General features: G+C 38.6%; 1 protein-coding gene across 1 annotated transcript in view; it reads left to right on the forward strand.

The window, feature by feature from the left end:
- The first annotated feature begins 2,911 nt into the window (after positions 1-2,911).
- VGLL4 (vestigial like family member 4) overlaps positions 2,912-20,589 on the forward strand; it is a 73,873-nt gene continuing 56,195 nt past the window's right edge. Inside the window, exons 1-2 of the mRNA XM_088522883.1 lie at positions 2,912-2,933; positions 9,664-9,740. Of these exons, the coding sequence (XP_088379009.1) occupies positions 9,677-9,740 (64 nt within the window). The 5' untranslated portion in view covers positions 2,912-2,933; positions 9,664-9,676. The remainder of the gene's footprint in view (positions 2,934-9,663; positions 9,741-20,589) is intronic.

The following is a 20,589-nucleotide window of genomic DNA, read 5'->3' on the forward strand; positions in this document are numbered from 1 at the left end:
AAGGTGGATGTTGATTGAACTGAAACACTAGTAACTTTGCCTCAACTTTATATTGTACGTTCCTCACTCACAATCATTTAGCTTTCGGGCACTGGTTAAATCATGCTGTCTTGTATGAAGAGTGCAGAAATATTGCTAGGTGTCTTTTTTTGCTAGAATTTTCCTGAGTTTCCCATGGTAACATACATGGAGAACAGGAGTGGCAACTGCAGTCTGTTCTGGGGTATAAATCGCATCTTGAACTCCCCACCTGTCTGCCTATGCTTGAATGAAGCACTTGAGTTTTAGATCAGCTGCAGAGAAACTGTTAACTACCTTGCTCTGTTCTAGTGCTACAATAAAGTACGCTGATGCTGGTGTCAGAGTCAACAGAGAATGGTTGATGGCACTAAGGTACCAAGTACTAAGGTATATGCAAAACAAATTAGAGCACCCAAACAAATGAAAATGTAGTTAATCAAGTAAGAGATTGTTTTTCATGTATTAAGTTGTGAATTTGTCTTTTAAACAGCATGTCTGAACATTAGCATGTATTCAGTTCGGCAGCTTCAGCAAAGCTTTCATACAGTTTGTTAGCTGGTAAGTTTTGTTTATCAGAGGCTTCCAACATCTAACAGTTGGTCTGCACTTTATTTTATTGTGTTAACAAACATTAACTCCTAACTTTGGTAGGGAAGTCTGTCTGTACTAGTAATATTTGCCCAGGAATGCACAGTATTTTCTTTTCCAGAAATCTTCCCTCAGACTCCTCTGAAGATGTTTGATAAATACCCTGTTCTAAAACTTTTGCTGGGAGCTCTAATAGCATATCCAAATGATCAAAAGGGGTTTTAACCTCTACTTTTTAAAGCTCCTTCTCACTCCAGAAACTCTGCCTCTTTAAGCAAAGAAATTCGTTCTACCTCTTTCCCTCTAGCAGTTAAAAACAGGAATGCCATGCCTTTTTTTTTTTTTTTTTCCCCTCCCCCTCTCTTGTCAGGTACATATTAAAAATATTTGACTAGTCTGGAACAGTTCATCCTTATGATAGGTACCAGTGTTCTTGTCACATCTTTTCTCAGTGTCTGTGGTTTTACTTTCCATATTTCATAGTACTTTTGTTTGGCATTTTTTTTTCAACCAGTGTACACCACCAATGTGACTTCCTTTTTTTTTCCTTTTCTCCAAATATTTTCCAGTAGTCTTCATAGAATATCTTTTTTTAAAAAAATGCATATTATCATATATTGTTGTACATAGAGATTAAGACCTTGTATTTATAAAAGATTAATAACTGTATTATTAGGCTGTTTGCCTTTCAACTTTTCATCATCTGAAAACAGTCTGGTAAATACACTGTGTGTGCTGAGGCTGAATCTGGATTTCATTTACAGTTTGGAATGCGTTTTCTGGCTAGTTTCTGGTGGCCCTCAGATCTCATGACCTGTCCTTAGGGGGATGTGAAAATACTTCTATATCAGTTACTTTTGCATAATTCTGGTTGACTTTAAAATTAAATTGAAAAGCAGAGACTCTTCATGGAATCTGTATCTTACAGGGAATTAAAATATCTAAGGGTTCATGAATTAATCTCTGCCTGTTGCATTCCCTGGAGTCTCCAACCTCTGGCCGTGGTTCTTGCTTTGGCTGCACCTTTGTGTAAATGCAGGAGCTGTCTTCCTGCCACTACCTTATACATAAATCCAAGTTTTAAGATCTAAAATAAACCTGCTGTGACTTAATGCTTATTTTTTTTTCCATCAGTAACGAAAGACACATGTTGCATTACACTAAGACAAGGGAGGAAGAGGTGACGAGAAATAACATGAATAGAGCTGTACTGAGACATTTTGCATCTTTTGCTGTTTCTGGATTCTGCTATGAATCTGCAAGGCTAACTCTTACACTAAAGTGGTAGGCAACTAGGCTCAGGTCTGTCTGCTGTCCTTTCCTTTCCCTTTGCAAAGACTGTAAGAGCTGTGCAAAAGCCCTTGAGTTCCTTACAGCATTTGTAATTGTAAAATGTAGTATTATTGAACCTGACTCCGTACAGTGTTTTCCAACTGGCAGTGGACAACAGAACATGTGTATAGTGTTTTGCCATGCTCTGTAGTAATTTTCCCTATGTGTTGGACAGCCTAAGCAGGTTCTTTAGAGTACCTTTGTAGTGTAAAATATTGCAGTGTAAGATACTGCAGTATTTTAATGTCTTGCCACACACATTCACAATGTCTGGCCACACAACGTTCAAGAGAGGAGCAGTCTACATTTAATGCTTGGATGGCTCCCATGGGAAGAACTTTCTGGTGGTTTTCTTATCATCTCTATTTTATCATGCAAGATCTTGAATTAGTTTGGAAAGCTGAGGGTTACTTCTTATCGCCTCTTCACCCTTTCTTTGTATCTCGTGCTTACGCTATCTGCTTCCTACTTGCACGCCTCATATTTAGTTATATATTTTATATATATATATGTATATTCTCCTTGTTTTTTTCCCTCCCGCCCCCCATAGGAGCAGGGCAGAGGGTCCCGTAGCCCCGCCTCTGTCCTAAGCCCCGCCCTTCGCCGCAAGCCCCGCCCCGGCGGGCCCGTCCGCCGCTTCCTGCGCGCGGCGCGGCGCGCGGCGCTACCTGCGAGGATGTGATGTCAGCAGCTCATTTCCCTAATTATGCTGACCTCATAGGCGGGCGCAGCCAATGGGGCAGCCGCGCTCTCCCCACCTGCTAGGCGCAGGATTCCATCATTCCTGGGATTCCTCTCGGGCTCCAGCAGCGAGCGGCGCCGGGGCCACAGGCGCCGGGCTCGGCCGCGCCTGCTCCGCTCCGCGCCGCGGGGCCGCCCCGCCGCGGCCCGGCCCGCAGTAAACAAGGCGCCGCCCGCTCCGCCGCCGGCCAAGCCGTGCGCTCCGCCGCGCTGCCGCGGGGCAGCCGCCGCCGCTCGCCCGCAGCGCCCTGGTGAGTGACCAGCGGGACTGGCGGGAGCTCCGCGGCGGGAGGACGGGCACAGGTGCCGCTGCGGGCGCCCCAGGCCCCGGAACGCCGGAGCGCTCCTCTCGGCGACGAGAGCCGCGCGGGGAAGCCCCGGGCCGCTCCGCTGAGCTGCGGTGCCTCGGGGCGGGGGGAGGGGCCGCGCGGCCGTTGGCGGCGGCGCTAACGGTCGCTCTGCGGCGTTCCTTAGGTCGCGACGGGAGGGCAGGGCCGGTGGTCCGCGGCTCCCCGCAGCTCCGGCCAGGGATCCCTTCTTATTTATTTATATATGTTTCTAATCTTTGCTGCTATAAATTCAACCAAGCTGAACTACTAGTACGTAGTGTGTTTCCTTTTTTAAGGAGTGCATTTATTTGTACGTAGGATGTTTCTAAGGCGTGATCAGTTTGCAGTGACACTGCTACGCTGCCTTTGGAGGTTGTAACATACAGGAATTTAACAAACTGCCTCTAACGACACCTGAGAAAGTCGTGAAGCCAGCATGCTTTCCTTCTGCTCTCTTAGTGCTTCAGCATTATCAGGAATAAGGAAAAACAGGAGGTGTTTTGTTTGTTTGATTGATTTTTTTTTCATTAAGCCACATAGAAGTAACAGAACAAGTGTTCTAGAGTTCTCCAGTGACATTTTTGTTAGGTTTACTCTACCATCAGAGAAACAGTTTGTTAAAGACTGTTAGGTGTATAGGTAGTGAAATCTCCGCCAAGTTCCCTTTACAGACTGCGATGCATTGAACTGTTCTAGACAGAGCTGCCTAAAATCTAGCAGTGATCTCTGGCCTTTTCCTCCTCTAGATTATTCCTCAGACTTCTTGATCTGTATTTTTATTATCTACCTTCCAATCTACTTCTGAGGCTATTTCTAGTCCTCTTTGATTTGTGGCAGTCTCATGTGCCTGTTTTTCCTCTGGTTGATGCACCAGTTATAATCATATTGGGGTCTGGCTCTGTTTATGAGAGCTCATTTAAGAGACAAGTAAAATGTCAATCTGATCTGCTAGACTCTGGGTAGAACTTGTGCGGGGCTGTAACGTGTGTCTCCGTGGAGATTTGCTTGTTTATTTGGTTGGAGTTTTTGAGGCTGTGCTGAAATAACTGTTGCTGAATTGCTTGTGCCTCCAGCACAAGTATCCTGGGGGACAGGCTGTAGAGTTGTCCTTTGCAGACTGCCCTTCTCTCAGCTCAGGTACGCTCAACAGCGTGAAGGCTACCACCTGCCTTTACACCAGGCGGTGCTGAAAAAGGTGTAACTGACAGTCTAACCTGTTTAGAGTTGTGAAAGATGATAGAAAATAGTACGTAGAGACCTTTGGGGCATGTTACTGGAGAAGCACTTTGTTAGGCATTAGGAAAACCTTGTTTAAGTGGATATAGTGTTGATGACTAATCCACTTTGGAGATACTGAGAAGGGTATGTTTGTTTTCAGCTACATCTGAAGGTTTCCTGTTAAAAGTAGTAGTATCTGTTCAGTTCCAGCTATTATGGTTCGGTGTTACATGGTATGTTTGCAAGAGAGCATCTAAGTGATGAACCGAACCATCTTGCAGATACAAGATGAGGTCAGATTAGATTTTTTTTTCAGCCTTAGCTTCTGGTGTCTGTTACTTTGAATTCAGGTGCAGTTGTTAATAGCTTTTGAGATGGGGATGTTACCTTGTTAAAGAGGATTTGTATGTCAAGGAAACACAAATAACACAGTACAATTTCAAACAGGATACAGAATAAATACATGTGTAAGTGATATTTTGATTATTCCTTTGGTCTAATAGCCTTAGCTCTCTATGAGCATTTTACTGTTGTAAGTGAAGAAAGATTTCTGGCTGACGGTAATCACAATCTCCACTGCAAATTTACAGTTAGCATTTGCTCTGGGCACCTCAGCTTGGGATTTATTTGTCCGTAAATAAGCTCTGATGTAGGTGCATTTGAAGGAATTTAGACGTGTTGTGGCTTTTGTGGAGGTGTTTTGGACACAATGTGAGTATTTTCCTTTACAGTACAGATACGCTTTACTTTATCCCGTCTTAAAGCTAAAAGATCCTGACCTTGTTTTACATCAGACTATTGTTTTATCTTGCTTTGCTCCGTAGACTCTCTGCCTGATCTGATTAGTTATGTCAGGATTTCTTCCTCAGTTTAGTTTCCTTACATTGGAATCAGTGAAGATATCTCTTTTTCTCCAGTGACTTCTGCTTGTGGGATTTGGCTAGAAAGTACTTTAGTTATCTTCCTAGATGCCAGCTACTTCTGACTTATTTGACCATGTTCTTCAATTATTTTTTTTTCCATATGTTCTTGCCTTCCTCCTTGGCTGTTCCTTATGTGTCTGACCATTCCTGGCTTGCTGCCTTTTGTTGGTGCGAAGGGCTTTCTTATTGAGCCACTTCTCGCCTCCTTCCAGCCTCCCTCTGAAATTCTGCCACAGATATGAATTAACTTACTAGACTTTTCTCTAAGTCCTCTGAATGTTCAGCCTCTCTCTCTAGCATTGCGAGGATGAGCCTCTAGTGCATATTCAGCATGTTTAAGAGGTGTCTAAGTGTCTGCTCTTGGACTTTTCTTACCAACTTTGTTGTAGTGGCAGTTGACCGTGCTGCTGTCCTGCTGCCAGTTAGGCCTGTAGTTCAAGTATCCTTGTGCCTATAACCTTTTCCGAAGTCCTCATGTCCAAACTGTGGCCTAATCCTTGATATTTCTTTCTGTGTATCACCTCTTTTGTGCAGGCCCTGGTTCTGTCATCTCTTAACTCGGTTACTTTTGGTTATTGGTTAAGATTCTGTCTAGACAAAATCCACCCAGAGAGCTGCCACAAACATAATCTCTCATAGTTTTCTTTGCTTTCTATTCCTTCACAATTTCCTTTTCGTTCATTCAAGTTTAACATTCCTGTCTTTATTTCAAATCTTTTCTGACATACTCCCACTGTGAATAATAACTTCTGTGGGTTTCGGTGAATGTCTCATTGTCCAGTCTGCCATTAGTCTCTGGTTCCAGTGCCTATTTACTTATGTTTCAAGCAAGCAACATTAGGGTTTTTCCCTGCATGCTTTCCTTGATGCTTAGGAGCTACTTCTGTAAAAATCCATGAAACCTCCTTCATCGTTAATTTTTAGAAGCTTTAAGCTCTGTATTGCTGTTGTCTTCAAAAATGCTAGTGGTTAGGTACTGCTAAGCTGAGGTACTCTGATGTGTCTGGTATTTGCAAAAGCCTACAAAGGAGAGGGAAAGTAGCGTCCAGTTTTGTTTACCTAATGAGTGCTAAGTTCTTAAAATGCAGATCTTATGTGAAGAACTTGTTAGTGGATCAATGTTAGTGCAATATTTAGTAACTGGGTTTATCTTTCAGGTGCTTTGTCTCTTAAATATGATTTTACATTCCACTCGTTAATATTTTTACTGTCTTTCAGAATATTTTCCTGCTGTGATGCTGTTGACATGACAGAATAGAGGAATGTCGAATGGAAATAATAGCTCTGATGAACAAGCAGAATAGGGAAGATTTTAAGCTAATACTAGAAATGACAGTGGATAAAAATATTAGATACTTTTAAAAAATTTAGTGTAAGAATAGTACTTCAGGCTGGCTTCTCTTTATATCTGACAGTGAAAGCTGTGCTGTAAATATGAGACTGTTTCAATAGTTTTTGTCAGATTTATCCAGAGGAAGTTAAGTCTGTGTACTTTGTATTCTGCTAGCCATTTGTACTCCCTTTTGAGGTCTGGGTATAAAGTAATTCTTGCACCTAGGCTCAAGTGTTGTACTTTTAACAGGAATACTTGCTTTCCTCATGAAACTCCAGTTTGGGTTCATGTCAGTTCTTGCAGCAGGCAAGAGACAGACAGGCCTCTGTGTCGCATAAAGGCTTAAGTGGCTTATGTCTGAAATCTGTGTGATAGATCCAGAACGAAGTAAAGCCCTGGAAATCAAACTATTCTTTGGGAGACAAAGTTCTACTGAGAGCAATCAGGCTGTTCTTTGCAGGGTGTTGTGGAGTAGCTGCAGTGGTTGCTGTCCTTGCGGGGAGGCAATTGGGCTTTGAAGTATCTAAGTAGAGATTCCTCCACTCTCATTTTCATAAGTGATTTTTATTTTCTGAGCTGTTATCATTGACTGTTTAATTTAAGGATGGAAGGATATTTCCATGTCATTTGCAAAACACCCTGGAAATTTATAGGTTCTTGAAGATAATTTTCATAACTGCAAATGCATGCAGCATGTTGAAAAACTCCCAGCATATGTGGAATCACAGCCTGGGATCTGCAGAGCTCTGCCTTAGCTGCTCTCATCTGGGAACCGCATTCTGTGCAAGACATTAACTCTTTGAGAAGCCATTCTGTAGCTTTTGTATGGTGTAAACTCTAAGGATATGCAAAGCCACAAAATTATTTACTGTTTGTATATAAAAAAAGACCAGTTTTACTGCAGTTGTTTCTAAAGTGTCTAGTTTCCTGCATAGAATTAAGATTTGGTTCCTATTTCCTCGACTTCTGTCACCAGTTAATGCTCTTGCTAGGAGCATGTTCTGGAGAAGAACTGAGCATCTGCTGCTCCTATTATTTGAAAAGTAGTGAAAAATTTAAAGAAAACAGTAATTGGTGTTTTTTGAAAGGCAGGCCATAATATCCTTTGTATTATTCCGTAGCAAAGTGATTTTTATAAAAAGTTGATCAAAATTTTTTATTACTTTCTTTGAAATGTAGCATGAAGCTGGTTAGTGCTAAATTTGGTGCTTAAAAGTATCAATTTGGTGTAGCTGCGTCATCTAATCAGACGTGTCTTAATCAAAAGATTTCCTTGTACATTTTTACTCTCTTACGGGAATATGTATGGGAAAGTCAGTAATGAACAGTCTGGAGAGAAATAAGTGGTGCTATTTTAAAGTCCGGAAAAAAGAAGCATCAAGGCCTAAGATATCAAGTAGAATGAAGGCTGGTGCTGGTCTCTTTTCAGTGGTGGCCACTGATAGGACTAGAGGAAATGGCCGGAAACTGAAGCACCAAAAGTTCCACAGGAACTTAAGGAAAAATTTCTTAACAGTGAGGGTGACAGAGCACTGGCACAGGCTGCCCAGAGAGGTTGTGGCGTCTCCTTCTCTGGAGATCTTCAAACCCGCTTGGATGCAGTCCTGTGCCACGTGCTCTGGGTGACCCTGCGTGTGCAGGGGGTTGGACTAGATGATCTCTAGAGGTCCCTTCCAACCCTAAGCATTCTATGATTCTCTAAGGCTTCTCTGGTGAACACTGTTGGCTATGGTTTAGGAGAGTGTGATGTGAAGATGTGTTTACTGATGACTTACTAGAGTAAGAATTTAAGATCTCATTTTCTAAAACATTTACCCCTTTTACTCCATCTTTAAATAAAAAGTTAATTGGTTTTTATTAGCTTTTTTAAAATATTGTTCTTCAGCAAGGGCTGAATTTGACAGGGAGGAAGAATAACTTTCTTTGTCCTGAAACCACTCTAGTTAGGTATTTTAAGTATATCTCTTCTTATATACTCCTATGGAAACAAGATTGGATTTAGTTCTTTATTGAAAATATTTTTGGAAGCTTAAAAATATATTTAAAAATAACTTATAAAATCTTAGGTTAGTTTTAAAGCCTTTGACTTTTCTTAGGAAGAGAGATGGTGGATAAAGTTTATTATTTATAGTGCAAAGTCAAGGAAATTGCTTCCCAAACATATGCTTGTTGTTAAGTCTACATACATGTGTTTGAGATTTCTGTAGTTGCCACTACCTTTTTTTTTTTTTTAAGTAACGCTGAAAAGCAAGTTAAAAAACATTTTTTATGTTCTTACAACAGAATAACATATTTTTAAGGTGAAAAAAGTCCAAATTGTTAGCAATCTTGGATTTTACTCTTTCTTTCTCTGTTTCTATATCAGTTCTGCTTGTTCTGTTGCCTTCTTACCTAAAAGCAATCACACAAAAGCTGTTGGCTTTTTAACAGAGTTTTTGATTATGTGTTGAATATTATGTAACTAAATGAATATTATGGAACTAAAGCAATTTACACTGACGTAGATAATTGGGCCGTCTATCTCTTCTGCTTCAGATGAGTTGCATCCTTGAATGTTGTCTGAAATTGCTGTTGATTGGGGTGTAAGACAGGCATGTGGGAGGCAAAAATAAGCCAACAAGCTAAAGCAGCTAACCTGCTGCAAAGTGCAGGAGCAGTGGCCATCAGCTTCAGCCTAGTGCTTGAGAGTTGGTGTTCTGGTTTCTTTTGAATGAAGACTGTTTAGGAAGACTGGTGCTGATGTTACTTTGATTTCAGTAATGACTTGTTTTAAACAAAATCTCTGCTAATATAACATGAAAAAAGCAGCAGAAGTCTGGATTTGCTTATTCTTCCCTCTATCATTCTGTTTATTATTTATACAAAACCATATGTGTGTATGCTGGAGCAAGTATATTACTATGTTGTTTGTTGTGGTAATCATTCTGGAAGTTCACTCTTTGAAAACAGCAGAGGGAAAGATCACCAAAGATAACAAGATTTAGGGGAATCAGAAATTATTTTCTCTACTACTGAACTATTTCAGTACAAAAAAGGATAATCTGTGTAGGTAAAGATGAGTTTGTAATGGCTGTAGGTAAGATGATAGCATTTGCAATTTAATGCCAAATAACTGTATATTTTGTACTGTAACTGTAACTTCATACAATTCAAGACTTTTCGACTCTGAATTTTCTAGGATCCAGTGAGGAATGGAGACTCCATTGGATGTTTTGTCGAGAGCAGCATCTCTAGTACATGCTGATGATGAGAAACGTAAGTCTGAAACTTTCTCTACCTTACTCTGTTTGCACAGTGTATCAGAGTAGGCACTGGCTTTATTGACCTTTGCAGCTTGCTGAATCTAAGTCATGTAGAAATATGTTTTCAGAAGAGCTTAAAAGAGTTTTTTCCTTAGTCACAAAACAATATGTTGCATTTTGAATTGTTTGGTATGCAAGAATCATTCCTGCTATTACAAAAATGAATTTAGCAACCCAAATAAAGGTGTCTCGCTCTTTTTAATTGTGTTTGCATTGTTAATAGGAGAAAAAAAAAAAAAAAAAGGTAACTGAGCTCCTGTCAAGATGAGAAAGAGCTGAGAACTCTCACTCCCTAATAATATCAGCTAGACTTATTGCTTCCTATGAACACAGAGGAACCTGTATAGGACTGCAAGGATTCCTTTTCAGTGTGTAAAAATGAAGTGGTAGGTTATATCATTAGTAATGAGCACTTCATTTTGTTTTCACTGTTACTGAAAGATGCATAAGGAATGAAGCTTATCTTTTATAGTCTCTAATTCTTTAACTTTTTTTTTTAGTAGGTATCTTTTTGAAAGATCGAGGCTTCGTACATTGAATTCAAGAATTGGTTTACTGCTGCTGTTAATCAACTTTTAAAAATAATTGAAGTAATAAACACTATATATTTGGAGATCAAGTCCCAGAATTTTGGTGTACTTTCAAATGATAAAGATAACTGTAGCTCACTCAGAATTTTGAAAAATGAAGATTTCATATTCCGATGAACTTTTCTATATAATTGTTTTTTGCTTTATGAAGATTTGTTTTATTGTTTCATGTTCACCTTGCTTCTGCATAAGAACAAACATAAGAACGATCCCTGTACAGTGAGATGATTTAGTTGGTTACTACATTTACTGACTATTGCTGGCAAAATGAACAGCGCTGAAAGTTCCAAAGAAATTATTTTTGCCATGATTTTGGTCTGGGAGATTTCTCTTCAAGACATGTTTGTAGAAGGGGCAAATTCTTAGACTTTCTTGTTTATATGTATATTTGTGTGTATATGTATATATTTTAGCGTTCTCAGTTTTCTTCAGTTTTAAATGCATCTGTTGTGGTTGACTACTTCCTGAGACTCTTGCTCGAGTTTGATATTGAGATCCATGGAGCAGGGACACTGGGCAGGATTTAGAGAAGCCAGAGGGAGTCTAAATCAGTGCAACTTGCGTGTGAGGAAGCTGATGCATATCTGGTTCTCATTTACATTCTTTTAGTCTCACCACTTAGATTTTATTAGATTTATGCCACTCTGCAGCTTCTAACTTCAGATGTCTCTGAATTTGTCCCTTTGTGCGTCTTGTGCACTAAGAAAGCTACAGCACAGCGCAAAAAAGTGCTAAAAGGAAGTTATAATGAATCCTGACAAGTCACTGAACTTTCTTGTGTCACTACTTAGTGTTCACGGAAATGGTACTAGTCAGATATCATTCAGTGTTGTTGAATGGGTGCCAGCAGGTTGCAGTTCTTAATTTTGAATTGAGCAATTATCCTCAGGTTTAAAGTGTCTGGTGTTCTGCTCTTAGATGTTCAGCAGTGCTTCTCCATATTTCTGTATCCTGTAATGCACTTCTCTGCTGAGAATGGCCTGGAGTGCAACCACTTATTTTTCCTTTTCCTTCTTTTCTTTTTTTCTTCTTTTCTTCTTTTTTTTTTTCCTTCCTCATTAAGATTATTTTTAGGTGTTTAGAATCTAAAGAAGTCACTGAACTTATTACAGTGACATTTCTTCTATTTAGGTAGCACATCCAGATAAATTGGTTGTTGATTCATTACTACAACTACAACAACAAAATTGCAACAGGTTCTCTGTCACTGGTAATGATACCATGTGATGTTTCCCACTTCCGAAGTTTTGAGCAGAGATTAAGCTTCTGAAACACTCTACCTAACCGTAGGTAGAGTGTTTATTTTTCTGCTCGAATAGAAGTATATTTAACAGCTAAATCCTGATGCCCTTTGTGCCTCTTATGCTTGAAATTTTATTTTGCTTTTGAATGGGGAGGAGAGGAAATGCAGCCAATATGCTATACTGACAGGGTAATACTGTCAAGTTAAATTCCAGTGAGGCAATAAATCTGCTTCTGAAAATAGTTCGGCTTAACTCATATATTCTCATCTAAGCTATATGCCATGTAAAAGTGGAATACAGTCGACTTTTCACTTTTTAAAGATCATTTTAGGCACTAAGATGCCATCCATTTTGATGATAATCGCTCAAAATTATTCCTCTTCAAAGTTCTTTACAATTACATTTTTATAAGAGAGGTGAAGGTAGTCTTTTTTTTTTTTTCCTATCATCTAATTCATTTTGAGGAATATATGTATAATATTTATATAGTATTTTTGAGGTATTTTGAGTATTTTTGACCTTGCATGCTCCTATATGAATTAAACTAGTTGAAATTGGTTATGGTCTCTTATTTATACATATCAATATTTCTTGCTACAACTTTCTTAAAAGTATTAGTAGTATTTGTGCACAAGCCCTTGACAGACCTATTAAATTACCAACTTTTGCACCCTGCTGTTCTTTAATCCCATCCTGATCTCAAGTTCAAATTCATTCTATGAATTAGCAGCCTTCATGTGCACTTACTGTATCCAAGCAGTGTAATAGAGGCTTCTGACAAGAATGGGGTTTATTTCCTGAAGTTGATGGCGATTTCATTTTATTCTTGTTTGTCTAAATATATTCTGAGGAGGAACATTTCCATTATTTGTAACCCAATTCTTTCTGACATCAAGGATCTCTTTGATGTCAGGTTATTTCTGTAGTGCACTGGCTATAGGTATGGCTATTTAGATTTCCCAGAATTGTTGCTGGTTTGTTGGTTTCTTTAAACAAACTCGAATCTGACCATATTCTTTTTTTTTTTTTTTTTCCCCCCCCACCTAGGTCAGTAAGGTGATTGTTCCCCTTCAGTGATGTTTGCACTGTGCATTATTTTCAAGGACACCTCTTTCATTTCATGGGCTGTGCTGGCAGTCATTTCAACAGCTGCCAGTTTAAATCACTCTGCACTTCTTATCAAGGAATATTTATGAAACTCATTTGGTTAACTACTTTGTCAAGGAAATAGTCAATTATGGAAGACAAGCGATTACAGTAATTTTTTATTTGTAACTATTACCACTTTGGTATAAACATTTATTTTTTTAGATCTTGGTGTAATGGATCAGTGTGTTTAAAACACCCAGCCAACCAAAGATAAATAGATACTCCTTTAGAGGTGGTAGGAGTTAAAGCAGAGGGCAAAGTCATTGCCTAGTGGAGTACACTGTTTACCTCTTGTCCAAACTGAGTCTTTCATCTCAGCAGAGAGGAAACACACTGCCCGTCATGCAGTCAGCAGCGGGTCGTCTCGCAGGTGCTCGTCCCCGACGGGCTCATGGCTTCCACAAGCAAATGAAAGGTTTGGAAGTGGCTAACAAATAGCACAGCAGATAAGGTCCAGGTAATAGCCGAGCAAGATCCATATCTGTACAGCTTGATTTATATTTTGATATGATGGAGAACTATATAGAAAAAAGTTTGTCTTGGATAAAACCATGCTCCTTGTGCATGTACTACTGGAGCTGTGTGTGCCATTCCTGTGTACGTGGAAGCCTGGAATTGCTATTCCCCACTCCTTGCCTGTGAAGACCGTTATTTTTTTTTTTGCCAACAGCCTTTTATGTGGCTTAGTTTAATCCACTACTGATAATTAAACTGGCCCAAACGGTGGTATTTCTAGTACAGAAGAATTATTATGCTTTAAAATCCCTGCCCTAATCCTCTTTTTTTTTTTTTTAACCACATATAGACAAGCCCTACAAATAATTTTTTGCTGTTCTGCATTAATGTCAATCAGGAGAGTGAATTTTGTGCTGTTTACCATCCCTTATAGATGCAGTAATTGGTTGCTTTGGATAGCTTATCCTAAAAAAAGTTTTACTCCCAGACTATAGATTGGTTTGAGAACCATTTATTGGTTTATTCTTAACACTGTTGAAGGTGTTGTAACTTTATTATCTTTAAATACAAACCAAAGTATGTATTTAGTAAAATTAAACTTGAATGTGGCTATATGTGCTGAAGACACTAATGATGGCATATTTCTAGCATTATCAACCTTTTTCACCTGCACTAGTGTTTTGTACACAAGGGCAAAGTAATCATGTTACTAAAGTGTTTGTTGTTGTTGTTGTTTTTTGACCTTGCCTATATAAATTTCACAGCATTTCTCATTGTTCTTCACTTTTTTTTTTTTTCTTTTTTTAAATCAGGATTTGTCAGTGTTTCTTAGATTTCTCCTATTAACCAGCCCAGCATGCTCTTCTGTTTTCCACTTGATTTCTGCTCCAAGGGCTTTTCTTTTACTGGGTGAGAGACGAGGAAAAATGCAGTGTTTTACGATTGTTTCTCCTATGAAAGTGGGGTGAACTCTCCTGACGTTCTCCCCTGCGTTTTTCAGAAACCTTTAGCTGTTTGTAGATTTGTATTACTTGTAATACAATAATTGTGCAAATAATATACAGAATGTATTACGTTATTTTCAAGTATTGTTTTCTGTGAATGGTATCAGGGCCGCGTAATCATTTTTATGATTTTCGAAAACAGGAGGGTTAAATGGGATAATTGATTCTTTTTAAAATTAATTCCTTTTCCCAGAAAGTTTCACCCTTCTTTACTCAAAGTTTATTGTAGCAAGGAAATAAAGAACAATTAGAGTTATGTTTTCAACTTGTTAAATAGGCTGGAAAATGGGGCAATTGTCTGCTTGGTGCCTACATGTATTTTAATAGCAGTCGAACACCATTAGCATAGTCAGTGGAGTGATGGTAATGCCTTCAAGAACAAAAGTGTCTAAACATTTTTCAAATGAATTTAAAAAAGCATTTGCAAGAAGTTCAAATGCCTCCAGTTTGTAAACATGCTGTAGCATCCTTCAACATACCAGATGTTTCTACCCAAGCTGCACCAGCTCAGAAAACTGCCTGCCAAGCGTTTTTGACCAATGTCAGCCAAACAATATGGCTTTTCTTTTTGAATTGCTTTAGGCTAATTAGTGACAAAATACTTGCCATGGTTGGTGGTATTACCTTCAAGTGAATTATGTTTTCTGAAACTCTATCTCTTTAAATATTTTTTGGCACAGAGAGAGGAAGGAATCTTCTTACTAGAATGGAATTTGTCATCAGATACCAACCATTGCTCTCAAAATTGCAGCTGACTGAATACCATATTGTTAAGTGTGATAGCACATACCCAAACATATGGAACTTGTCAATGCACATGCCTCTACATGGTTGTTGGTTCTGAAACGCTATACTTGGGACTTTGCACTCTGTGTTGTCCTTTTTATAATCATATACTTTGTTAATGCCCTGCAGTTTGAAACAAATAAATAAGTCTTCTGGCAGGAGATGGAGATTACACAAACTGACAGTTTTTACAGCTAAACGATATGTGCCTAGATGAAAGTATATGGTAACATACTAGGATGGCCATTCTTAAGGTAGGGAATATTATTGGTTTTAATTCACTAAAACCAAGAAAGCGTCCTTCCTTAATTAGAAACATTTCAGTCCAACTTGTGTAAGGCGGAGTGTTTTCCGAGGATGTTTCTTCCATGTCTTTAAGAACATAGAGAACTGGGGAAAGCTCAGAAATCTCTGCACACACATGAAAAGCTTGTGTTCTCTTTTATTTTTTTTTCCCCTTGGTTGGTAGAATTGGCAAAAGGAAAGGGAAAAGGAGATAAAATATGTCAAAAATGCCTCACATTTGGGATATTTTCAGTTGTTTATAATTTTTCTTGTATTTAGAATTTCTTATTGCAGCTTTTTGTCTTTTTTTCTCTGGAAATGTGAGGAGCTGAATGCTTTACGACTTCCTTGTTGCCTGTTGCTAGTAGGCAGGTCATCCCTCCCATTGCTCCCGTTCTCCCCGCTGGATGCCATACATTCTGGAGTGGCAAAGTAAGGCTGTTTGGGAAGGATAATATCTTTGGTGCTGTATAGCAATTCTGTGTTTTGTTTATGCAGGCAGATACTTTTTCCTGCAAGCAAAATGGAAGATGATATTTAAGAAACACTATCCAAGGAAACTTTGCGTTCTCTTTTGGTGTAAAGACCATATACTGAAACAAAAAGGTGATTTCTCTTGCGTACATAGTGTTTATCATGCACAGTATGTTTGGAACACTTCAAGTTATAAAGACAATTTGCTTAGAAGCAGTGCAGTGTGGAAACTTACTATACACTCCTATGCATTACTGACTCCTTTCAGTTGTACAGTCTTCAGTGAAATGATTACAGAATATATAAATTTCTGTTAGAAAAAGAAATATGTGAGTTTTCTGATAATAGCCATCTGTTTATTATTTTCTTTCTTCTTTCTAGGAACCCAGACTTTATTTATGGTATGCCATTCAAATTCTGAACTGAAGCAGAGGAATCTGAATATAGGTTTTCTAGTATAAGTATCCTAATTAATGGTAGGGTCCTAATTAAATAAGAGAAAGATACTGTCAACTCTCTCTGTTTTGCTAACTCGCTGCTTTTGTTCTGTTGTAAAAAATCAATGTTTTGTTTCATGCAGAAGAGAACATATTTCTCAAATAGAAAACTACCCCCCCTTTCTTTTTTTTTTTTTTTTTTGCTTTTGTCCGAACTGTTAAGTTTTCCCTCTGTTGCTGCTGAATCAAAACCCAGCTACTTGTGTTAGCACAATCTTTATTTACAAATTTGGTCTACAACAATGATAGTGTCACTACAGAAACTTCTGACAGCCATAAACCAAAAAGAATTGCTTCTGATTTTGCTAATTGTGAAAGTGATTTACTGTGCTTCCCCACTGTGTGAATTTTTTTTTTTTTAAACACTTCTGATTTTCAGCTTGGACACTTGGGATTTTAAACTTAATATCACGTTTATGAAAAGACTCCGAAAAACCCTAAACTGCATTAGACAGTTAATTTCTGTCTGTCTGCTAAATAATATTGTATTAGATGATTGTGCTTCAATAAGACTGTAATTAAATTTAGTTTAATGTTAAGATTTAATTTGGTTAAGATAAATTTATTACTTTGTTAGTGATAGAAACTGTGAACAGTAGTTGAACAGAAATAATCTTTCCTGTTTCCTGGTGCTCTTGTTTTAAATGGTTAAATTTCATCATGCACACTAGGTTTTGTTTTCTTGAAACTGTGACAATACCGAGTAACTACTTTTTTTGGTCAAGCTTCCAAAGCTAGAAATGTTTGTATCGTATGTTTTCAAGGAGATTGTGATTTGTTTCTGTGCTGGAATAGAAATAGAAATAAAGCAGTTTCAGTTAATATAATGAACATGCACAATATTGGTTCCGAATCAGCAGCTTTGGTTCTTTGTCAGCTAAGATCAGTTTTCCTCAGCCCTCTCCTCAAATTATCCATATGACTTTGAGCAAGCCCAGCATGTACTATTAATTTCCTATTTTCCAGCAGCTATTATTAGCTCAGGAAACTTGGTGTGGGCTTGATGGGGCCAACTAGGCTTCAAAAATGCTCCGCAGCTCCTTTGGTTTGAGGACAGCTTGCCAGCTTGTCATGTCTAGTCATTCTTCCCTTTTCTAGAGAGAATGTAAGCTGTTTGTAATAATTGTATATGTGGGAATAGCATCTTCTGTGAGGTCATCTTTTCCAAAGGTCACTACCTTCAGAATATATATATATAAAAAAAAATATCACTTTGTGTTCAGACCTTGTCCTATAGTATTCCTAACCATTATTTTATGAAAGCATGTGGTAGATGTAGATGTTTCAGAGGAGTGCATGTGTATTTCCATTTGATGATGGTTTTTTTTTTTTTTCCTGTCCTGTGGTTTAGTTGTCTGACATATGTCCTTGCCAGATCTGTTCAGAAATGAATTTGTTTCTTTATTCTGGATTTAGAGATGTAGAATCATTAAGGTTGGAAGGCACCTTTAGAGGTCATATAGTCCAGGCCCCCCTGCACATACAGGGTCACACAGAGCATGTAATTTTTGTGCTAATTGTGTAAATTTGTGCTAAGGTTAATGAAAACAGAATTTTGGCTGGCAAAATGCTAAAAACAAACCAGTAGTTTGTAGGAAAACAGTTGCACACCTGTATTTATTACATAAAAAAGGACAAACGTGTTTATTGTTTCTAATGACCCAGTAACAGCTTCAATATGGTTCCTATCTGTCTATATATGAGTGATAGACAAATATGCACATGCGTTCTTTCAGGCTAGGGGTGTGAAGGGAGCAGAAGTTGAGTTCTCATATGTAGGGATCGCTGCCAGCTTTTTGAAAATGCCAAGTAGTGCAAATACAGAAAATGAATGAATAATGATTAAATGACTTATGAATTGTGAGGAGGATGGGGGATGAGCAGTAGCATATGTATTAAATCACCAAAATGGTATCTTCAGATCCCAAGCTGGACACGAGCTAAGCTGCTGATAACCCTGTGTGCTGGCAGCTGCAGGAGGCAGCCACATGTGCAAGGTTGCACGCACTCAGTGATTTTTGCATAATGCTTCACATGAGGTGTGCACGTGTGAGCGAGCTGCATTTATCCTTAATCCCTGCAGCAGTTGCTTCATGCCCTGCAGAACATGAAAACAAACTCTGGTGTTTGCGATAAGCATATGAGGCTTGTCTTCAGAACTGGCCCTCTGCATTCTCTGTGGTCTTCTAATTTTCTTTGCATCCGCTCTTGTGGAGGTAGCGTTTTGCAGTGGTTCTTTTGTTCTCTGCTCTGTGTGCAAGGCAGTAGATTGCAAGATGCAAAGCAGCATGCAAGTTATTGTTGGCATTGAGGTTCATAATGCTAGGGTAAAGTTGATAAAAACACATTTGATAAAATGTTTGGTATGAATTGGCTGAAATTGAGTTTATTTTTTTTTTGTATTTGGCTGGGAGGAAATCCATTTAATATTTATTATTTGTGAAGCAAATGAGATTATTTTACTTCAACAAAATATACTGAAATTGGTTGGATTAGTGTATTGATACATTTAAAATAATAGTTGCATGCACCCAGCAATAAATAATATTTCAGTCTTTTTTTTTTTTTTCTAATTTAAGTTTATTTTGGTTCTTACAAAACAGAAACATTTCAACTGTGGCTTCCTTCTTTATAGGTTGTCAGTCCCTAAATAGTGTTGATTTGATGGATTAATAATCATCGCTGTTTTCCTGAAGCCTTGTTATTCTGTGTATAGCACGCACGTTGTGGGATGTCGTGTCTCATTCCTAACTTAGTTTCTAACCATGCAGAAAAAACTTAGTTCAGTGTACCCTTATATAACACTAGCTACTTCTATATACAACCATTTTTATTGGTTCATGTCCTCTTAGAGTTTGTACCAGTTCAACTAAATCAGATTAAAGATAAATATTTTAATTGAAGTAGTAGGGGGTTGAGCAGGTGAGTGTGTGAATACAATAATTAAATGCTTGTATTAGATTTTATATGTGCATATTTCTTCTGGGAAGCCTCATTACCATCTACTGCCATTCTGCAACTTGGACTATTTAGCAGGAATCACTGTCTTGCTGAGCTCATGGTAAACAAAATTACACAAGTTTGTGCCCTGTCATCCAAAGATTCGGAACTTATTTTGAGTGTATGTTATGAAATAACAGTTCTCTGAATTGTACCATGTTGTGTTTTTTTTTATTGATAGCCTTTTTGTTTTCCTTGAAACCGCATAAATTATCTGGTATATAATAACCTCTGGCAGTCCCCAGATAGCTTCCTTGTACTTAACTGGGAGTTACTGCAATGCGGCCGCTGGGGCTAATTGGTTTCCTTGGGATTGTCTTCATGGCACACACACTCCTGGCAGCACCTCCCGCTCCAAGCAAGCAAGGGAAACCCAAGTAAAGTAGGTTTTAATTTGAGTTGGTTGATGTCTCAGAGTGTAGAAGGAGCCTGAATTAGGACAACTCATCCGCTAATACGGGCAATCTGTGTAGTTCACATATTATTTTATAACATGATAGTTATCTCTCATGTTAGTCTACCTGAAGGGAAGTTTCGATCAGTGTATAGAGTTCACAAACTCTTCTGAAGCTCTAAGAGCTTTGAGTTTTCAATTCATGTTGAATATGTGGTAAATTGTGGGAGAAAGTCACATAAAAAAGCAAACTATGTAAAAATTTAGACAGTAGTTTTGACAGGGAAAAATGTTAGTCTTTTATACAGACAGCCTAGGTGGTCTCTTGTTTTATACAACTAATGACACTTACTAAGTTAGTCTTGGCATGTCTGCTGCGCTCTGAAAAATGCAAAGCATCTTATAGCTCCTGACCTGGGAAGGGTTGCTCCTTGGAGAAGATGCCCCAGCGCAGTCTCAGCGCCTGTTTGTGGTGCTGGGGTAATGCTCGCAGGGAGGCAGTGCGTGTGCGTGGGTGACACCGTCCTGCTGCTACTGTTGGGTTTTCTGCTGTAGCTGGCGCAGGCTTATGGTAAACCTGCAGTATGAACTTTGATTTTGGGCTCATCTGTGCTGCAGATTTTTTTACAACGACCATAGTCTTGTAAATGCTTTTTCTCATGAACAGTATTATGAAATGGTTGTTAGTATAAGTGGACATGGAGTCCTTATTTCAACTAGCTTGCTTATATTTGATCTTGATGGAGTCAAACATATTCCCAATTTAAACTTAGAAAAACTACAAAAGAAATCCTTCTGAGGCTGAAGTTCAGCTGTATTTGTCTTGTAAAGTTAAGGACTAGACAGATGTTTCCTACCCAGATATGTGAAGAAGAGTTCAAGAGTGTCCGTGCAATTTGTCCGCTACCCAAGGCTTGTTGTCC

Source organism: Tinamus guttatus, unplaced genomic scaffold, assembly GCF_059628265.1.
Source record: "Tinamus guttatus ecotype Peru unplaced genomic scaffold, ASM5962826v1 Tinamus_guttatus_pri_ptg000169l, whole genome shotgun sequence".
Lineage (NCBI taxonomy): Eukaryota > Metazoa > Chordata > Aves > Tinamiformes > Tinamidae > Tinamus > Tinamus guttatus.